Raw genomic sequence first — 21683 nt, 5'->3', positions numbered from 1 at the left:
GTTTCCCTGACTGACCTGTTTGGACACCATTCACACCTTTGACTGCTGTGATTATCTCTCTGCCGAGGTGTGATTAATGGCAGTTGGAAAGGTTACCTGTAAACATCTGACATGATTCTCTGACTATATAAGCTGTGTCTTTATGCATTTCTCCACTTCACCTGAAGAAGGAGCAGCGCTCCGAAAGCTTGTGATTTCAAATAAAGCTGTTGGACTATAACCTGGTGTTGTGTGACTTTTTACACTTCCTTCCCTAAACGTTTAGGACCCTCCCATCTCACAACACAGGAAATAGAGTAAGAGTGAAACTTAAGATAAGGCACATCAGCAGGAATCTACTTCAAGGCGCCTCGTTTTGTTTTTATTTGGTTCCTTATCAATACAATAGTTGATTTATTGCTGAGGCAATCCTTTGAGTGAAAGGTAAGGTAAACTAACAGAAGAGATGTGACATTGTGGTGCAATTCAATTACAGATGGCCCGAAGTCGGCGGGTATTTTGAAAGCCGGGTTTTGAGGTTTCGGGGCGGGAGGGAACATTCTTCAATTCTGACTGCAGCAGGCCTTTAATGGACAGCGGCAACATCGTACTAATGTGTGGTGGCTTGTTCACTGCAGCAGGCCTTTAATAGGCAGCGGCAACATGTGTGGTGGCTTGTTCACTGCAGCAGGCCTTTAATAGACAGCGGCAACATGTGTGGTGGCTTGTTCACTGCAACAGGCCTTTAATGGACAGCGGCAACATGTGTGGTGGCTTGGCTTGTTCACTGCAACAGGCCTTTAATGGACAGCGGCAACATGTGTGGTGGCTTGGCTTGTTCACTGCAGCACTGCGCTCTCAGCACCTTCGCTCGTCACTGACTGTGGGGTTTGCGTATGTCCGCCAGTGTGCAGCGATTCTGCGCACTCCGCACTGCGCAGCAACCGCGCCAGGTGCGGCACAAATCAACACACCTGGCTCACAACCCTCCCCCCGCGGGGCGGCTTCGGGCATGCGCAGTCAGGCTCGACGCCACCCACAAGTGGGTCTTCAGCAATGGGCTCCTGGAGGACCTGATTCTCAGAGCCGCACTTACATGCTGACTTAAGGCTGCTCTGGAATGTTGATTTATGCTAGGCATTGCTATTGCGCTATCTCTCAGCTGTGTGCTATGCTGGTCTTGTTGGACAAAGGAAGCGAGGGCAACATCTTAGAGCCTTCCTGACAGCTACTTAAAGGTGTACTGTATCCTTTAAATGTGACTGTACAGATGTATTTCTTGCAGATTCTGGAGAAGCAAGGGTAGGATCAGAAGGAGCGTGCCAGATAGGTGTGTCTGCACCTTAGATGCTCCATCTGAGCGCATCCTTCTGCCTCCACTTGAGTGTTAAGTCCCTGGAGCTGTCCAAACGCACCTGTCCTAGCAGACTAAGATTTCCAAAGGATGCCACACTGAGTTTTGCACACTCTTGCAGCTAAACTTGGAAAATCATTTTTCGGACAAGGGTGGCTTTGTCAGAGGCTGTCAAGGCTGCAACAGTATTGATTTTTTTATTAACTAGCCTTCTTCTAGGCAAGTGAAAGAGATTTCTGTTGCATTTCCCAACTTTAGCTGCATAATTGCATCAGCAGGCCACTGATGTATTATTTGCCAGGACCACTGATTTTATTCACTTTCCCATGGAACAGAACCAGCAACAAGACAGCCTTCCACTTCTACTGTGTGGCTTTATTCTCATAATAAGTGCAGGGCAGTTCTGGCTAACCCCTGTCACCATACTTGCTCCGACCCCAAATTCAACTCTTTCATGAATAGAAAGGGCGATTATTCCCTGAATACGGTGGTTATCTGCAGCCATAAGAACAGCATCATGCATGTCAATGCTTGTTATCCTAGCAGCTCCCATGATTCCTTCATCTGTGGCAGTCAACATTGCCAACATTATTTGAAGGGCCAAAAAGACTCCTGGGCTATCTTTGGAGGGAACATTAGTGTGTCATCCAAGTACAAGAACTGAGAAAAGGTACAATGCAGCCCATGCTTCCACCAAGGTCATAGTGGAACACATCCGGCATCCTCAAACAGAAAATCTGTTTCAGATCAGGGGCATGCTAACGTATAGCCCAGCCAAAGCCTCCAAGATTAATGTTGCTTGCTGTGTCCTGTATAACTTTGCTCTGTAAAGGGGTCTAGCTATAGAACAGAAGAAGAAAGGAAAGAAGATGAGGCTGATCGAGAGACAGATAAAATGGTTGCACAACAAGCTGCTGAATCTGCTGCAGTCATCAAGTGGGTTATAATTACCCAAGTCATTCATTAAGTGCACAACAGTACATGTGCCCATGTCAAATAACATTTTGCCTCCATTGCACTGAGATGTATCATCACCCATGAACGTTATCTACATTCTGTCCAACAACCTGAATTTGCCTCATGCCAAAAAAAACAGCCAGGACACATTCTAATATCAATTGAGGCAAATTTACCAACCCTCACAGTTATGGTTCATTGTGTTTGATTTGATTGAATGTGAAGGGGAAATGTCAAATATCTATTTATTTGGATCCCACCCAAAAAAAATGTGCTACAGAAAGAGTTACTTTCTTCCTATATTGAATGAGACATTTTTATTAGTGCTTTGTCCCTTGTGTAGTGAACTTTATCACTTAAAGTTTTTCATATATCTTTATTTTGTATTTGAATTGTATAAATCTCTTCAGAGCCAAAAGACCAGCAAACTTCTATTTCACTACTGGACTGTTGGTAAAAGCTGCAGAATGCAAAGATTACAAACTATTTTGGTGACTAAAAGAGCAATTTAATTCATGTCCTAAACACACATAAGAGTAAGCTAATGAATAAAATTTCACAAAGTAACCTAAGAGAGGCCATCCTAATATAATTCAACCAAAATGCTACGTCTTGGTTAAAATCCTTGAATTTCTTACTTAATACAATCATGAAAGCACCATGAGCACAAGGACTGTAACAGTTCAAAAAGAGGGCCCACCATCACCTTCTCAGGGAATCTGGGGGGGGGGGGTGGAGGTGGGGGTAGTAAATGCAGCGTTACCACTGTCTCTATATCCTCAGAACAAACAATAATGAAATAATGAAAAATGGAGGGGATCAGTGCACTTTTACCATACTTATTTTGAATCAAGGGTCTGTACTTCTGTGTATATTCACTACTCCTCTGGATTCACAGCTATCAGTTAAAGGGCCAATATATGCACTCCTTGAATAGGGTAATTGATGTATTTTTTTCAGTGCAACTCAGATTTGGGGGCTGGGGCAGTACCCTCAAAATGGCTGCAGGGCCAGACGGAATCTGCAACTCAAATATCTTCTTTCAAATAACTTGAAACTGCATAGGAACATGCATTAGTGTACCATCCTGTTCATCACATTTCCAGCAAAGGCCTGGTTCCTTCACTCTCACTCAAAATAGCTTCATTGGAATGAAATATTGCATACACAATTATATCTTAACTGGATAAGATGGGGTCTGGCATTTGTTAAAAGTACTGTTGATATTTTTGCAAACAAGATGCCACCTAGCCACAGAAACCTTGACATTTAGGTCTATGGCTATAATTCATTTTATTCCTTGAGGAGATTTACTTCCCTTCGCAGTCTGAAGAAACGTGCATGTTGAGTTACAAAACTTCTTCCTGTTAGTGCCTGTCTTATGAATCTGATCAGAAAAGAGAAATCCTTGCCCTGTGCAATCTGAAAAAGCTGTTCCTTGTGTAAGAAAGTAAGACATCCAGAGTGGGTAAAGGCCTTTTAGCTGATCAAATCTGCTGCTTTCAAAGTTCATATATGATTATTCTACGGCTTTCTCATAATTAAAAATGTTAATCTCAGTTAATCTTGTTTTAAGCATGGCAAGCAACACTCTAGCCTGCAGGTCATGAATGAAGATTCATGGAGCAACAGGCCTTCACGGGCTCTTGGCTGATGGGGAGACGGCCTGCAACTGGCCTCAGGCATCTATAACGAACATCATTGACAGATACTGCTGCAGTCATGCTCTACTTTCACCCTGGCAACAGCACACATGCACAGGAGGACATAATGGCTGCGCATCCGCAGAACAAGACGTCTGCACACGTAGAAACTAGATAATGCTTGCACATAAAAACAGAAAATGCTGGAAACACTCAAGTAGGTTAGACAGAATCTGTGGAAAGAGAAACAGAGGTCATCAGAACTGGAAGATGTTAGAGATGAACAGTTTTTAAGCAGCCCAGAGCCAGGGAAAAGCGGGCAGGAAAAGAACAAAAGGGTGGATAGGGTGGAGCGCAGGAGAGATTAAATGACAAAAGGGATGATGGCGCAAGGCAACATGAGGTGATAATCAGGCAAGTATAAAAACAAAAGATTGATCCAGAGGAAGTATAAATGGCTACAGAAGATTAGCAGAGGGGGAAGTAAACATGGACAATCTGGCAAAGAGGAAGAGGCTTTTGTGACCTGGGAATGTGATGGAAGAAAGGCAGGTAGCTGTCAGGGGTCCAGGCCATTCCGCCGGCTGTGTGCTGATAGGGGACCTCCACACCAAGTACCAGCCCACACCACCTCCACTCCCACTCTGGGACAGCATCCTTGATTATCAGCACCTGCTGTCCGAGAGAAAATGGGAGCGATGGCCATTCAGCCCATCAAGCTTATTACTTTCACAGATCATACATACAACTTCTTACCCAGGACTCCCCCAACTCATTAAACCACAGTACAGGGACTGTTGTATTCCATGGAATATTTGATCACCTTTATCCTTTTCTTTAGAGCTTTCAATCCTATTCTAAAATCAGTGTTTTATTCAGCTGTTTTTTAAAAAGTATTTAACAAATGCTTTTGGTGGGAGTCTGTTCCACATATCTACTTCCCTGTGCATCATTGCTCTACCTTTGAAGGTTCTAAAACATCACAAATATCTAATACTCTATAACTAAGGTTCTTGTTCCAGCTATAGGCAACCAACATGGAGGATATTCGAAGATCAAAAATCAGGCTTGCTGAATGGTTAACCAATGATCCTGATTTTATTCTGCAAGTGGTACAAGAAGCTGTTCTCATTACTCAACGAGAGTATCAAAAACTGAAGGCAGAGAATGAGCCTGAAAAAAGAATCATAAATCTTCTTGATACTATAATGGGGAAAGGCAATAGTTCCTGTGAGCAATTCATCTGTGTTCTGCAGAAAGATGAAGTTAAAGAGACCTATCCAAAGCTGGTAGAATGGCTTTCAGGGCTACAGCAAGGTAAATTCTTCCAATACTTGCTAAAATTTTCCATGTTGCACTTTTACCGTACTGTGCTTTCATTTAAAACCAATGTGAGTACAGTTATCATTATGTGAATATTCCTGCAATTCTTTATTGTTCTAGCTATTCAATTGATTTTGTTACTCTAACATTGCGACAAACTGCTTAACTTGTTAAATTATGAAACAGGTTAATTATTTAAGTAGCATAGCAATTCTCTACTACTGTGAAGGGTTGGACCCAGCAGAGTATTCCTTTCAATTATCTGTATTATAGTCTGCTTATTGGAACAGAATATATACATCTAATGTTAATCAGTGGAACTTGGTAAATATTCCCTGCCCATGTGCCTGTCCCCTGATGGATTAATATCAATACAGTCCCATTTTAGGGTTCCTTTCCTGTTGATGAAACCCATGATATTTCCTGCTATCGTCCAAAGGTTATCTTTTGTCCTCTGCTGTGATTGACTGGTGACTAATGACCACTGGCGGCGCATTAATCTGGTGAAGCTTTGCTCCACGGTGTTCAAACTCTTGCTGGTTGAATGTATCTCCACTGTGAACCTAGCAGCTGCACAAAATATAATGAAAACCATATTGCCTTGTATATGATAAGGCCCACACGTATCCAAAGAAGCTTAAAATAGACTTTTAAGATGGCAAGAATGTTCAGCGTGTGGAGTTCCTTAATTTACAAAAAGAGCCAAATCATAAGTAAGTCAGAAAAGATTTGAATTTGGCTCAGTTCAGCCAATTTCAGCCAATTTCCCCCCTATCTAAAAATAATTTGGATGAAGTCAGATTTTGGATACCATTTTACATTCGACTACCCACTGACTTGAAGTCTCCCGTGTGCTTGTCCACTCAGAGTTTTAAATTAACCATTTAAACAAAAAAAATGAGGCCTCATAAGATCCAGACCCTCATTCTAGTATTAAGTTATTTGAGCAGTTCCACTGTAGACTGAAAGCAGTCAGAGCTTAAGGAAGACAATTTACATCAATCTGAACTGTGTACAGTAAAACTGAAGCATTATGCACTTTTGCTGCACTAATCACAGGCGCTGGTCGTGCATGACCTGCATTTGATGATTTCCTCCCTCACATGGTGATTCCCACATTGGTCTTGTGATAATGCAAAGGGTGACCATTGCTGTGTGAATTCCCACTACAGTACCTCTAATATTATTCAAATCATTTTTTCAGCATTCAGGACATAGCAGCTGAAACAAAAGGCGCATTCACGCAGAACTTTAGGGTGTTAAAAAAAATGATTAATACTTACATTTACCAACATTCTAACTTCAAGGCAGTCTCCTTTAAAGTCACAAACCCACAAAATAAATGAAATGAAATATGTCACGGTACATTCTGAAATTATTTAAAAAAGCTGGGTGTGCATTGATGTTATTGCCATTATATTATCTTGCAGACTAGTGCAGTAACAAAACAGAAAGAACACATTAATAGATCTTTACAATTAGTATTTAATATTTGAATGGACTAGAATCCTGTTGCACAGACCAGGTAAAAACAGATATACTTAAATATGTTTGTAGGTTGACCACTGTATTTCTAGTTAAAATAATTGCACGCTCATTATAATAAATATGCAGAATAACTATAAAGAAATTCTATTTACAATTTTCCCAATCTTTAATTAAAGCTCCTTCAGGTGCTAATCTCAGTGGACGGCAGGTTATTACCGCTGACGTTCACGCTGCTGGAGGTTCCTTTGTGGTGTGTCCCATGATCCAAACTGATCAAGGCTCAACAATCAGCATACCTGTAAATGTTAACTCGTCCAGGCTGAACAAGAGTGCAGGAAAGGATCTGTCTTTAGGTAAATAATTAAAGGGGAGCCGCACCCTGTCTTATAAATGATTATCTGTTATTTATTTACTTTCACTGTGTTCTGCATGGTTTGTGGCAGTACTTTGGACACTTCTTGCTTGTAACATTGCATTTTTTAATCACATGAATAGCGAGATTTATCTTTTTTGATGTTTATTTGATTACTTGTGATTGGGTTTCCCTGTCAAAATGGTTGGATAGATTGGAGCTTTGGGTTCCATCGCAGTGTGTATCACCAGGAACCATCTTCACAGATAAACCTGGCTGCAGCACAGCTAAGATTCAGGTAGAAGGAAAATAAATAGTCACCACCCTTGCAATGTGAAAATGCAATAAGCCAGCTTTCTCCATAGCAACACTAGCTTTCATCGTTGATATTTATGGCCTCTTAAATAGGACTGAGTTGCCCATAAAATAATCTGATCAATATAACTTATGGTATAAGGCTGTAAAATATTGTGAATGGAAAAGGAGGGCCGGGCATAAGCACTCCATGGTAATGTGGGAGACTACAGTCTCCCGCGTAAAGAAATAGGCAACACAGCGAGCTACAAGAAATAGGTCTTTACTCCAACTCTCACAATACAGTACTGAATTCGTAAAGCCCGCGAACCTGTGATGACTCACGGATTGGTCACCTGCTGGAACCTGATTGGTTTTCCTTCTCTCAGCAGCAGGCAAGTCTGAACATGCCTTATTCCTCTCAGCTTGCAACTGTCTTGCGGGGGGAGGGGAATACAGCAGTTAAAAGGGGATTATACAGGTTTATCTACATACACACAGTGTTTCCCCAATGTGGTAACGCCACATACGCCCCCCCCAGAATCCTCGTTAACTGTAAAAGTCAGTCTCTGTGGAGGTTTGACCAAACGGCCGTAGCGGCTGTAGTAGCCATCTGGCGTGTGAGGAGGGCTGTCTGGGAGGTCGGCCGGTTGGTTCGTCGGCTGGTCTGGCGGCTGGTCTGCCGGTGGGCTGGCTGGGCGGGCTGCCGGCGAAGGTGGGGCGGTGGCCGGGAAGTAAGGTTCTGGCGTGTCTTGGTCCTCTTGTGGGGCCGCCGCCAACGCAGGAGGTCTGCCTCGCTGCGGGGGAAGCGCCGGACGAAACGGGAAGCTGAGGTCCAGGTGCGCCGGTTTGAGGCGATCTACTGAAATAAGGTCCGGCTTCCCGCCGACGTCGATAAGAAAAGCTTTGTCCCCCGCCTCCAATACTGAGAAGGGGCCGGTGTATGGTGCCTGCAGCGGGCCTCTGTGCGCGTCCCGGCGCACGAAGACGAACTCCGCATGTCGTAAGTCCCGAGGCATGTAGGACGGCTGCGGGCCGTGTTGCGAAGTGGGCACTGGACGGAATTGCTGGGCCGCGTCCTGGTGCAGGGAAAGCTGTCTGGCGGCCGACCACGGCGCCGTTGTCAGGGGGAGGAAGTCGCCTGGTACTCTGAGCGGTTGGCCGTAGACCATCTCGGCCGCGGAGGCGCGGAGGCCCTCTTTGGGCGCGGTGCGCAATCCCAGGAGGACCCAGGGTAGTTTGTCGATCCAGCTGGTGTCGGCCAGGCTGGCGCGGAGGGAGGCTTTCAAGGAACGATGAAAGCGCTCGCAGAGCCCGTTGGCCTGCAGGTGGTAGGCTGTTGTCCTGTGCAACTTGGTGCCGAGGCCGGCGGTGATGGCATTCCACAAGTGGGAGGTGAACTGGGGGCCTCTGTCCGAGGATATGTCGGTCGGCACGCCGAACCGGGCCACCCATGTCGAGACGAATGCTCGCGCGACGTCGGTCGTGGTGGTGGAGGCGAGAGGAACCGCCTCGGGCCATCTGGTGGTGCGGTCGACGATCGGGAGCAGGTGTGTGAAACCGTGCGATGGCGGCAAGGGGCCTACCAGATCGACGTGGACGTGGTCGAAACGCCTCTCGGGCACCGGGAAACACTCCAATGGCGCCTTCGTGTGCTGCTGGACCTTAGCGCGCTGACACGCCACGCATGTGTTGGTCCAGTCTCTCACATCCTTGTGGAGTCCAGGCCAGACGAACTTGGTGGACATGAGTTTCTGAGACGCACGCATCCCTGGATGTGAGAGGCCGTGGATGATGTCAAAAACTCGCTTGCGCCAGGCGGATGGGACGACCGGCCTAGGCGAGGGGACTGAGACGTCGCACAGGAGGGTTGTGCTGGCTGCGTGGAAGTGGATGTCGGCCAGAGTGAGGCTGGTGGTTGATGTCCTGAGGGCCTGGATCTCCGCGTCGACGGCCTGGTCTCTCGCCATGTTGGCGCAGTCGACGCCCAGGTGCACTGCGTGGAGCGAGGGTCTTGAGAGGCAGTCGGCCACCAAATTGTCCTTGCTGGCGACGTGGCGGATGTCCGTGGTGAACTCCGAGATGAAGTTGAGTTGGCGCTGTTGGCGCGCGGACCAGGGTTCGGTTACTTTGGCCATGGCGAAAGTGAGCGGCTTGTGGTCCACGAATGCGGTGAACGGCCGGCCTTCCAGGAGGAAACGGAAGTGCCGGATTGCCAGGAACAGGGCCAGGAGCTCTCTGTCGAACGTGCTGTAGGCCTGCTCATTCTTGCGCAGCTGTCGGCTGAAAAATGCCAGTGGCTGCCACGCGCCTTCGACCCACTGTTGCTGGACAGCGCCGATGGCGTAACCCGAGGCGTCCGTGGTGAGGGCGGTCTTGGCGCCCGGGATGGGGTGGGCCAGTAGTGTGGCATTGGCCAAGGCGCTTTTGGTCTGGTGGAAGGCTGTCGCCATCTCGCTGGACCAGGTGAGTTGCTCTTTGCCCGTTTTGCCCCTGGTGGCTTCATAGAGGGGGCGCATGAGTGAGGCGGCCTTGGGCACGAAACGGTGATAGAAATTGACCATCCCCAAAAATTCCTGCAGCGCCTTGGCCGAGGTGGGCTGGGGAAAGTCCGCCACCGCCTGCACCTTGGAAGGTAGGGGAATGGCTCCCCTTGGTGAGATTCTGTGGCCGAGAAAGTCAATTTGGGCTGCTCCGAACTGGCATTTGGCCGGGTTGACGATTAGCCCGTGTTGGCTGAGGCGCTGGAAAAGAGAGCGCAAATGCGCGATGTGCTCGGCCTTGCTGGTGCTGGCCACAAGGATATCATCCAGATAGATGAACAGGAAGCTCAGGTCCCGTAGGACGGAATCCATGAGCTGTTGGAAGGCCTGTGCGGCATTCTTGAGCCCGAAGGGCATGCGCAGGAACTCGAACAGTCCGAAGGGGGTGATGACCGCCGTCTTCTGGACGTCTGCATGGTGGATGGGGACCTGATGGTAGCCGCGAATCAGGTCAACCTTGGAAAAGACGGACTTTCCTGCTAGGTGTGCCGAGAAGTCTTGGATGTGCGGAATGGGGTATCTATCGGGCGTGGTGGCGTCGTTGAGCCGTCTGTAGTCGCCACAGGGGCGCCAGCCACCGCCCAGCTTGGGCACAATGTGGAGGGGGGACGACCAGGGGCTGTTCGAGCGGCAGAGGATGCCCAGTTTCTCCATAGTGGCGAATTCTTCCTTGGCCACCGCCATCTTGGCTGGGTCCAGGCGTCTGGCTCGGGCGAACACTGGTGGTCCCGTAGTGGCGATGTGGTGCTCGACACCATGCTTGGCTGCCGCGGCTGAGAAGGTCGGCTGTGTGAGCCTCGGGAAATCTGCGAGTAGGCGGGCGTAGTTGTCATCCGCCGGGGCAGAGCAGGACCCGACGAGGGCCGGGCTGTTGCTCTGCTGGCAGGCCAGTGAAGCGAAAGTTGCTGCGTCGATCAGGCGCCTGTCGCGGACGTCGACCAGGAGTCCGTGGGCACAAAGAAAATCGGCGCCCAGCAAGGGATGTGCCACCGAGGCCGTCACGAAATCCCACGTAAATCTCTGGCCGTTGAAACAAACCTCGGCCCGTCGCTTTCCGAAAGTAGCGATGGCTGCGCCATTTGCCGCCACGAGGGGTGGGCCGCTGCAGCCTGCCTGGATGTCGAGCCGGGAGGCAGGAATTATGCTGCATTGGGCTCCGGTGTCGCAAAGGAATCTGCGCCCTGAAAGGGAGTCGGTTATGTACAGCAGTTTACCTGCGGTGCCGATGGCCATCGTGGCGGCGGGGGTGCGGTCGAGCGGGCCTAGACGACAGCGCGGGGCTGGCGCGTTGGGCCAGGCGGCCATCTTGGTTTGATCGAAAGAGCAGGGTGCTCTGCAGCGTTGGTCCTTGTGGCCGAAACGCGCGTGGTAGTAGCATAGTTCTGCGGCCTGGCGTGGCGGCGCGCGCTCGGTGGTGTCAGGGCGCCTCGCGGCTGCACAGCCGAGTTGGGCGACGGCGAAGACTTTGTCCGCGGTGGCTGCCAGTTGTACGCAGTCTGTGATCGGGGACCCCGCGAGGGCAGTCTGTACCTGCTGAGGAAAAGGGCCCGAAACAAGAAGCACTGTGGTTCAGAGCCCAGGAGCGCAAGGTCGGGGTAGAGTCGCCGAGGCCTGGTAGTGAAAGAAGCCTACGGGCCCTCTCCTCCCCGGACAGGCCGTAAGCCTGCAGCAAGCGGCCCTTAATGGTTGAGTACTTGCCGGTCTGTGGTGGATTCCCCAGCAGGTCGAGAACTTCGGCGGCGGTGGAGCTTGCTAGTGCTGAGACTACGTGGAGGTACCTTTCTTCATCGTCTTGAACCCTGCGAAGGGTGAATTGGGCCTCCGTGTGTGCGAACCAAGCTGGTGCTTGGTGTTCCCAGAAGGTGGGGAGCTTCAAGGACGCGGCGCCGGCCGACATCGGGCTGCTGCTGGTTGCCGTCGGGTCGTTGCTGGCCTCTGTAGGGCTACGTGAGTCGGGGGCTTCGGCCGCCGACATTCGGGGTCACCAATGTGGGAGACTACAGTCTCCCGCGTAAAGAAATAGGCAACACAGCGAGCTACAAGAAATAGGTCTTTACTCCAACTCTCACAATACAGTACTGAATTCGTAAAGCCCGCGAACCTGTGATGACTCACGGATTGGTCACCTGCTGGAACCTGATTGGTTTTCCTTCTCTCAGCAGCAGGCAAGTCTGAACATGCCTTATTCCTCCCAGCTTGCAACTGTCTTGCGGGGGGAGGGGAATACAGTAGTTAAAAGGGGATTATACAGGTTTATCTACATACACACAGTGTTTCCCCAATGTGGTAACGCCACAGTAAACCCTTTAGGATTGTCCTGGAGTCTCTAGGAATTAAAGATTAATTTCACGGACACTACTTTGAGCAACCCAATGAGTGAAAAATTGAAAGTCGAAAATGAAATCCAGTCCCTATTGATGGTTTTGTTTGCATTTACTGCAACAGAAATGTAGTGTAATATTTATGTTGAATTTAAAAAGTTGTTTTAAATAAATAAGGACAAATTTAGCCCTGGAAAAACATATCCAGAGTAGTGTTTACATTTTTACATCCGGTATTCAATTCCCTTAATGCATTAGTAATAAATGGAGACTGTTATAATCTAAAATAGTTTTAAGATTAAAATTACCCAGCATGAAATGATGGGATAGTACAGGCCTGAAATGTAAAGAAGCTGTCTAAATAAATTGTATAAATTGAATGCTGAAAGTATGAAATATTTAGTGTGATTGAAATGAACTAAAATCACTGAGGGGATAAAAATGTTTTATATTGTATTTTGTTTGCAGGTTCCACAAAGGGAATAAGTGTCAAAGAGCTAGAGGACAAAGTGACAGGTAATTATTTTATTGTTGATTAAAAGCAGTTATTATATGTGACCAAGACAGAAGAACACAATGTTCGGGTTGCCATCCCTCCAGGATTGTCCTGTTGTCTCCAGGAGTTGAGGATTAATCTCACGAACACTGCTGTGAACAACCCAGGAGAAAAATCATAAGGGTATTAAAAAAAATGGGTGTTATTTTAATTTTCTTTGAACACTTTTGTTTACTAGTTATACAAATATTGGCAGTGGGAAAAAAGGCTGTTTGACTGAGGCAGGAGGTCATGTGATCAAACCTCCAGGAATATGCCCAACCAGAGTTGCAAACCCTACATAACGGACGTCTGTCCGTATTCTGTTAACATAATACACAGTATAGCAGGTTGAAGTGAAAGAATAACAGATATTAAAACACTCTATTCTGTACGTAAATACTGATTTCAAACTCTATCGTGTAGTGTCTCAGAAGACCACATATTTTCCCATCTGATGTGATGTCTACTGTAACTACTGTACTATCAAAGCATCCTGTGAGCTTTTAAACTTTTAGCTGTGGTACTGGACTAACCAAATAGATTTGGTGTAGGTCTAGAAGTTTTGAAACTGTTGGTTGCCTCACTTCGTAGAATCATAGAGTTATACAGCACGGAAAGAGGCCCTTCAGCCCCTCGTATCCATGCCGGCCATCAAGCCCTATCTATTCTTATCCCATTTTCCAGCACTTGGTCCGTAGCCTTGTATGCTATGGCGTTTTAAGTGCTCATATAAATGCTTCTTGAATGGTGTGAGGGTTCCTGCCTCTACCACCCTTTCAGGCAGTGAGTTCCAGATTCCAACCACACTCTGGGTGAAAAAGTTTTTCCTCAAATCCCCTCTAAACCTCCTGCCCCTTACCTTGAAACTATGCCCCCTGGTTATTGACCCCTCTACTAAGGGGAAAAGTTCCTTTCTATCTACCATACCTATGCCCCTCATAATTTTGTACACCTCAATCAGGTCCCCCCTCAGCCTTCTCTGCTCTAAGGAAAACAACCTCAGCCTGTCCAGTCTCTCTTCATAGCTGAAACGTTCCAGTCCAGGTAACATCCTGGTGAATCTCCTCTGCACCTTTTCCAATGCAATCACAACCTTCCTATAGTGTGGCGACCAGAACTGCACACAGTATTCCAGCTGTGGCCTAACTAGCATTTTGTACAGCTCCATCATAACCTCCCTGCTCTTATATTCTATGCCTCGGCTAATGAAGGAATGTATCCCATATGTCTTCTTAACCACCTTATCTACCTGTCCTGCTGCCTTCAGGGATCTATGCACATGCACATGCACACCAAGGTCCCTTTGATCCTCTGTCCTTCCAAGCGCCCTACCATTTATTGTGGATTCCCTTGCCTTGTTAGTCCTCCCAAAATGCATCACCTCACACTTTCAGGGTTAAATTCCATTTGCCACTGTTCTGCCCATCTGACCAACCCGTCTATATCGTCCTGTCGCCTGAGGCTTCCCTCCTCGCTATTTACCACTCCACCAATTTTCGTGTCATCTGCGAACTTACTGATCATACCTCCTACATTCATATCTAAATCATTACTGTACACTACAAACAGTAAAGGACCCAGCACCGATCCCTGCGGTACACCACTGGATACAGGCTTCCAGTCACAAAAACAACCTTCGACCATCACCCTCTGCCTCCTGCCACTAAGCCAATTTTGGATCCAATGTGCCAAATTGCCCTGGATCCCATGGGCTCTTACCTTCTTGACCAGTCTCCCATGCGGGACTTGGTCAAAAGCCTTACTGAAGTCCATGTAGACTACATCAACTGCACTACCCTCATCCACACACCTAGTCACCCCCTCGAAAAATGTAATCAAATTAGTTAGACATGATCTCCCCCTGACAAAGCCATGCTGGCTATCCTTGATTAATCCTTGCCTCTCCAAGTGGAGACTAATTCTGTCCCTCAGAATTTTTTCCAATAATTTCACTACCACTGATGTTAGGCTCACTGGCCTGTAATTCCCTGGTTTATCCCTACTACCTTTCTTGAATAATGGTACTATGTTAGCTGTTCTCCAGTCCTCTGGCACCTCCCCTGTGGCCAGAGAGGTTCTGAAAATTTGTGTCAGAGCCACTGCAATCTCTTCCCTTGCCTCATGCAGCAGCCTGGGATACATCTCGTCTGGGCCTGGGGAATTATCCACTTTTAAGCCCACTAAAACCGCTAGTACCTCCTCCCTCTCAATGCTAATTTGTTCAAGTATATCACAACCCCCCTGCCTGATTTCTCTGCCTACATTGTCCTTCTCCATAGTGAACACAGATGCAAAATATTCATTTAAAACCTCACCCACATATTCCGGCTCTACACACAGATTGCCACTTTGGTCCATAATGGGCCCTATTCTTTCCCTGGTTATTCTCTTGCCCGTAATATACTTATAAAACACCTTGGGATTTTTCTTTATTTTGCCCGCCAGTGTTTTTTCATGTCCCCTCTTCGCTCTCCTAATTTATTTTTTAAGTACCCCCCTGCACTTTCTATACTCCTCTAGGGCTTCCACTGTTTTTAGTCCTTTGTATCTGCCAAAAGCCTCCCTTTTTTCCCTAATCCATTCTTGTATATCCCTTGACATCCAGGGTTCCCTGGACTTGTTGGTCCCATCCTTGACCTTTACCCTGTACTCTATTTCCTTTCTGAATGACACTGCTCTGATGTGGATTTTCCTACAAGTAGCTGATCCCAGTCCACTTTGGCCAGATCCTGCCTTATCATATTAAAATTGGCCTTCCCCCAATTTAGAACCTTTATTTCCGGTCCATCTTTGTCCTTTTCCATGACTACCTCAAATCTCACTGAATTATGGTCACTGTCACCAAAATGCTCTCCTACTGACACTTCTACCACTTGCCCGGCTACATTCCCTAGAATTAGGTCCAGTACCGCCCCCTCTCTTGTAGGACTTTCTACATGCTGGCTCAAAAAACTCTCCTGGATGCACTTTAAGAATTCTGCAGCCTCTAAGCCTTTCACACTCTGACTATCCCAGTTAATATTGGGGAAGTTGAAATCCCCTACTATTATTACCCTATTATTTCTACACTGCTCTGAGATTTGCCTACATATCTGTTCCTCTATCTCCCCCTGACTGTTTGGAGGCCTATAGTACACTCCCAGCAAAGTGCTTGCCCCCTTTTTGTTTTTAAGTTCTACCCATATGGCCTCATTAGAGGAACCTGCTAAGATATCATCCCTCCTTACAGCAGTAATTGACTCCTTGATTAATATTGCAACACCCCCTCCTCTTTTACACCCCCCTCTGTCTTGCCTGAAGATTCTATACCCTGGAATATTGAGCTGCCAGTCCTGCCCCTCCCTCAACCATGTCTCTGTGAAAGCAACAATATCATAATCCCATGTGTTCATCAACACCATCAATTCACCTGCCTTACTCGTAAGACTCCTTGCATTAAAATAAATGCCATCCAGCCTTGCCATACTCCCTTGTGTCGTTACATATTTGCTCTGCCTTCCAGACTGACTTGTTTTTTCCTCTATATTTGGCTGTGCATCACCCCCTACTATAACTCCACCCCGTATCCCTTATTCATTCTTGCCACATAGCACAATAACAAGTGGGGGGAGGTAAGTCCAGGTCAGGCTGGTGAGGTGACAGTAGGCCTTACAAAGGGAGAATCCTGACCTTTATGTCCAGTAAAAGTTGTCAAAGCCTCCTGCTTGGCAGTAAAAGGTATTCATTTAGATATGGAAATTCATTGCAGTTAGTGCTTAAAACCATAGTCTAGCTGGGAATGAAGGTGAGAGATGACATTCAGCCGAGGTAAATGATGATTTTTTTACATATTGTCCTAAACTATGTGCAAAACATACACTTAGGCCGGAATTTTAATTTGGAGGCGGGTAGGGAGCTGGAGGGCTAGAAAGTGGTCGGGAAACCCGGGAGAATGGGTATCCCACAGGCCTTTCTGAATTTAATGACAGGACCTGATTAGCAATTCAAAGCTCTGTTTCCAGCCCGCAGCCAGCCAGATGGCGAGGCACTAGGCTGCAGCCAGGAGGGAGGAAGGGATCGGGGTGGTCGGTGGCTGGAGGAGGTCGGTGGCTGGAGGAGGATCGGGGCTGAAGGATTGGGGCCGGTGGAGGAATTGGGGAGCAGGGGGTGGGGGTGGTGGGCAGGGGCCCAAGGCGGATCGGGGCTGAAGGATCGGGGCCGGAGGAGGATGGGGTGGGGGGTAGTCGGGGGCCGGAGGAGGATTGGGGCCGGAGGAGGATTGGGGCCGGAGGGGTTAGGCCAGGAGGGTGATCGGGGGCCGGAGGGTGGAAGTCAGAAGGCGATCGGAGGGCAGAGGGACCTCCGGGGTAGGGTGGCTGGGAGGTCGGGGGGAGATCGGAGGCCCGGTGGGGGGGAGATTAGAGGCCTTGTGGGGGGAGGAGTAGGTCGGTGGGGTGTCCAATCGCAGGGGGTGGTTGAGGCAGGGACGCTGGATCCAGCAGGTAAGTGGAAAGGCACTTACCTCTTGGATCCAGCAGTCCTCACTTCCCTTTAGCTGGCGGGTTCCCCGAGGCCAAGGAAACCTGCCCGCCTGCAGTTAAGTTTGAAATAGTGAATCATCATGAGGCACGCCAGCCTCATTATAATTTTTAAATAGATGACCCGCCTCCTGGGAGCGGGTTGGCTGCCCGCTCCCCATCTTGCCTCCGTTAAAACTGGAAATGGGCGGGTTGGGGTCGGGATTCAGTTTTTTAACTCTTTAACTTCCCACCCGACCCCAATTCACCCGTTTTTTGGGGTTAAAATTCCCCCCTTGGACTCTGAGGACCAGACGTTGCAGGATGTAAACAAAAATTAAGTGATGAAATCAATATTATGGGCTGCTTCAAGTTGTCAAAATTTCTCAGAACTAGCTGCAGGAAACTGGTAATGGGCTGCAAAAATTCTTGATCCACTGCAATAATCTACATATTGATTACGTAGCCTACCTAGCCTTTTTAACTCTGAGCAGGCACTTGCATGCTTATTGAGGGTTCTAATGAGACGGTGCACTCATTACCCTAACATGGTGCTACATTCACTGCACATACGCACATAGCTCTCCTGGAATTGTCCCGTTCAGCGTTCAGTATAACTACAGGACTAGTGCAGGCAGCAGCGTCATAGGCACAGAATACAAAACAGCTGCTGATTATTGACAGTCCAGAAAATGGCATTATAACATGTCTGAGTTGAATGAATCCAAAACGATCTTCTATTGTGGTTAAAAATGACTTGTTCTGAACCTATATTTCTTGGGTTCAAGAAAGAATTAGATAACAAAAACCAAGGTGTCAAAGCACTGCACTGGCCAGTCCTAAACTTCAGTTAATTTGAGTCCTCTGACTGACACAGAACTTGCTGCTTTTAAGAATCTGCTAGTTTGGCCCTTGGTTCTCACAGAGCAGTGTTATTAGGCTAAATTAAAAAGTATTTGAGCTAGAATGTAGTCTGCATCTTTCCCAGTGTGTTTCACAATAACAACTGAAGGACTTTCTTTCGATTCCCTGACGAGTTAAGAGTACACTAGTTTTTCCAATCACAGAAAAAGAGGTGTTATTATTTTCCAATTTCTTGACAATAGAATCACACTTTGTCAAATCAAAATTTAAAAATCTGTCTCTGAAAGTCTTACATTTAGGTATGACATTAATTTCTACATTCTTTTGTTTGTCTCCATTTTCTGCAACAACAGACAAGTCATCCTTTCTGAAACGGAACTGGGCAAATCTGGTTCAGAAAGTAAAGAAAGTTGATGAACTTGCAGATCAAATGATGGGACACGGCCTCACTAATGAAATGTATTCCGAAATCATGTCTTGTCAAACATCTGAACAGAAGATGAGAAAACTTCTAGAATACACAACAACAACTGATACGGCTTCAGGTCATCTGTTTACAGCACTGTGCACCTTGCATAACTATGTCATGCAAGAGCTCATTCAGTAAGGTCAACATCTCTTATCTGAGGCTATTCTTTTTTTATGTAGCTGAATGCTATGGCTTGTTTTTAATCATGTTTGAATCTTAAATTACAAAGGATGCATTGCTAAAATTCAATTTTCCTGCCCAAAGTACACCTATATATTTTTTGGCACATATCAGAAGTAAAATGGGCAGAGACCATTATGCTGGGTCTCCATCTATGTTACACTCCACCTTGACTTCCGGTCATGCTATGCTGGGCCTCGCTTCCTTGTGCTTCCAGTTGGCATTTCCATGCCTGTCAGGGGGTCAAGTGACCTGCTGCCAGGTTTCCTCTGGCTACCCCCATGTGAGATGGTGGACTCAGGAATAACATGAAGATTGACATGTGCAGCCTGCAGATGGTGGTCAGCAAAGGCATGTCAGTGGCTATGTTTGGCTATGCCTTTGCTGAAAGAAGGGCTGCTAGACAAGGGGGTTGGTGGAAAGTGCACAGTGGTGCATTAGGGGTGACCATGGGGAAGGAGAAAAGAATATGAAGGAATGCATGGACAGAGCTACTGTTACTTGGTACAGAAAATAAAAAGGGACCTCTGAAGCTGCAGGCCTTACTCCCCCTGGTAAGGTCATTGAATTTCTTTTGTCGCTGCTGCCATATCTTCGATGTGGTGCTTTTGACATTAATTGTGTCTGACATCTCCTTTTGTCCTGTTTTACATAAAGCCATGGGCAGTTTATGGCCATCGGAGGGGAAACAGCACTGCCCTCCTCCACTGTGCCCAATGGCACAATATCATGTGTGCCAGGACATGCCCACTCCACGCAAATGGTGGAAATACGCACGCACTAGTGGAGTGGTGGAGCGCACTTTCATTGCACCCTGTTTGCTGCGCAGGCTGCAGCCGAAAACAGGCCGTCATGTTTGAGGAAAAGTGTGCTTGGTATGCACTCAGCTCACTGGGTTTTAATAGATGTTTTATCAGCTTTTAGAATGAGACTGCAGTTCGCAATATTACTATTCTATAGCTCATTTTGTATAAATATCAATGAACAAATAAAAATCTTACGATAAGTCACATCCAAAAGATTAATTGTCACAATGAGGAAACTAATGTGAGACTCTTTCAGTTTTTTTAGTTGAATGTGTGTCCTCTGTAACACTTTGCTGTGTTGTCATGCTTTTAAAGGGGTCAAAATAATTTCACGCAGTGTTTTTAGTGTTTTAAGGCTCTGTGCCAATCAATTCCCAAGGTCCATGATAATGAAGGTGGCCCACACTGGAGACACTCTCCTTCCATGATGTGATTAGAGCGTGTCGGAGGTTTGGAGAACTCTGACCCTATTATTGCATAGTTCAGTAGCAGGCCAGTTCCTGAATACTACGGCCAGAATTGTCTAAAATTGAGGGAGCTCATGTTGGAGAATGAGGTAAAATTTGGGCGGTGAGGCCTACCGCTACCTCAGTGCCTCGACTAGGATTACCCACCGCTGCAACAGCTGCTGGCTGCTTCCTCCCCACCTGCCACATACAAATGGTGGTGGAGCCCAATTCTCCAGAGGATTTTACTTGTGTTTCTCTCACCACCGCTTTGCAGGGCCACCGTGGCGAAGGTGGCGGTAGGTACCAGAAGGTGACCTTCGGGACACTTCTGGTCCTTTAAGATCCCTTGCTATCTCTTCTGGTTATGCAGCATCATCCCCACTGCAGCATTGTCGATATTCTCCTCTTCGCACTGGTGGGCTGACTCCTGGCCGCAGGATTCCGGACATACATTGAAAATGAGCTCAACCCAGGAAAATGGACTGGGGGGTTAGGGCAGATTCAAAGGGGTGGGCCGCATGGCTACACGGATGATAATCCTGAAAGGATATCCCGTTTGGTCAGATGCCTGCAATCAAAATTAGAATATAACCAATATTTCCATTCATTATGTCACTGGTGCACACCTTCAGGATATCTCATCAAGGGGAATTATATAGAAAAAGCCTGAAAATCTGCAGGCCTTGTGACATACTCCAGTTGTAAGTAAGGCAGGAATGTGGTGGAAAGCCCATGAATTAGGCTAGGACCTAGATACGCCGGGTTCTGGCCTCTGCTGCTAATTTCCTCTGCGCTGTCCGCCCCTCCCAAATCTACAACAACCTTGTGGCTGGAGGAGGGAACTCACAGGCTGGGTGTTTCCTTGGCCCATGTCTGGAATCCACCGGGTGGCTTGTACACTGGGATAAATGAGGAATATTGGCCTCCTGGACCCTTGAAGACAAAGGTTCAAAACACAAGAGAATCTTCCCCCTTTAGAAGACCCCAGAAAAGCCAAGGGTGGGGGAGAGGAGGGGTGTTAGGGTTACCAGCGCCTATACCAGCCGGGGCCTCCACCACAATACCCATTCCCCCTGCTGTGGTGGGCATCTGAGGTGTGGACTCCTGCTGGGAATACTTAAAATAGGGAACCTCCTCCTGTCCCTGTAGACTCTCACAGGCTTTTTGTGGGCGGATCCCAGCACCATGCCAGGATTGACTGCCTGTGGATTTTTGGGCCAAAATGTCTGCTTCCTCAGTCCAACAACTATAAAAGATAAAATAAAGTAACAAGGAATGACTGAGAAACATTAATAAGTGTACAAATGTCTCCATTTTTAATACTTAGCTGACATAAGAACATAAGAACATAAGAAATAGGAGCAGGAGTAGGCCATTCGACCCCTTGAGCCTGCTCCGCCATTCAATAAGATCATGACTGATCTTCTACCTCAACTCTACCTTCCTGCAATATCCCCATATCCCTTGATTCCCTTAATATCCAAAAATCTATCGATCTCTGTCTTGAATATACTCAACGACTAAGCCTCCACAGCCCTCTGGGGTAGAGAATTCCAAAGATTCACCGCCCTCTGAGTGAAGAAATTTCTCCTCATCTCAGTCCTAAATGGCCGACCCCTTATTCTGA

The 21683-nt window shown here is 47.2% G+C and overlaps 1 protein-coding gene across 1 annotated transcript; it reads left to right on the top strand.

The window, feature by feature from the left end:
* The first annotated feature begins 283 nt into the window (after window positions 1–283).
* On the top strand, window positions 284–19961 carry LOC147120265 (uncharacterized). The gene is made up of 5 exons (XM_085985919.1): window positions 284–423; window positions 4956–5250; window positions 6921–7097; window positions 12723–12770; window positions 18506–19961. The coding sequence occupies exons 2-5, from the start codon at window positions 4971–4973 to the stop codon at window positions 18757–18759; spliced, it is 759 nt and encodes a 252-aa protein (XP_085842045.1). The 5' UTR covers window positions 284–423; window positions 4956–4970; the 3' UTR covers window positions 18760–19961.
* The last annotated feature ends 1722 nt before the right edge of the window (window positions 19962–21683 follow it).

The sequence above is a fragment of the Somniosus microcephalus genome, chromosome 4 (genome assembly GCF_052327205.1).
Source record: "Somniosus microcephalus isolate GS21.2 chromosome 4, FLI_Smic_1.0, whole genome shotgun sequence".
NCBI classification, from domain to species: Eukaryota; Metazoa; Chordata; class Chondrichthyes; order Squaliformes; family Somniosidae; genus Somniosus; species Somniosus microcephalus.
The sequence above is the reverse complement of the archived record's forward strand: the minus strand, read 5'-3'. Positions and strand labels throughout refer to the sequence as shown.

Excerpts from the sequence above, each read along its gene's own strand:
- LOC147120265 (XM_085985919.1), top strand. The coding sequence starts at position 4,971 with ATGGAGGATATTCGAAGATCAAAAATCAGGCTTGCTGAATGGTTAACC. Across the intron at positions 7,098-12,722 it reads AGGAAAGGATCTGTCTTTAG|GTTCCACAAAGGGAATAAGT; the intron begins GTAAATAATTAA and ends TTTTGTTTGCAG. Across the intron at positions 12,771-18,505 it reads GCTAGAGGACAAAGTGACAG|ACAAGTCATCCTTTCTGAAA; the intron begins GTAATTATTTTA and ends CTGCAACAACAG.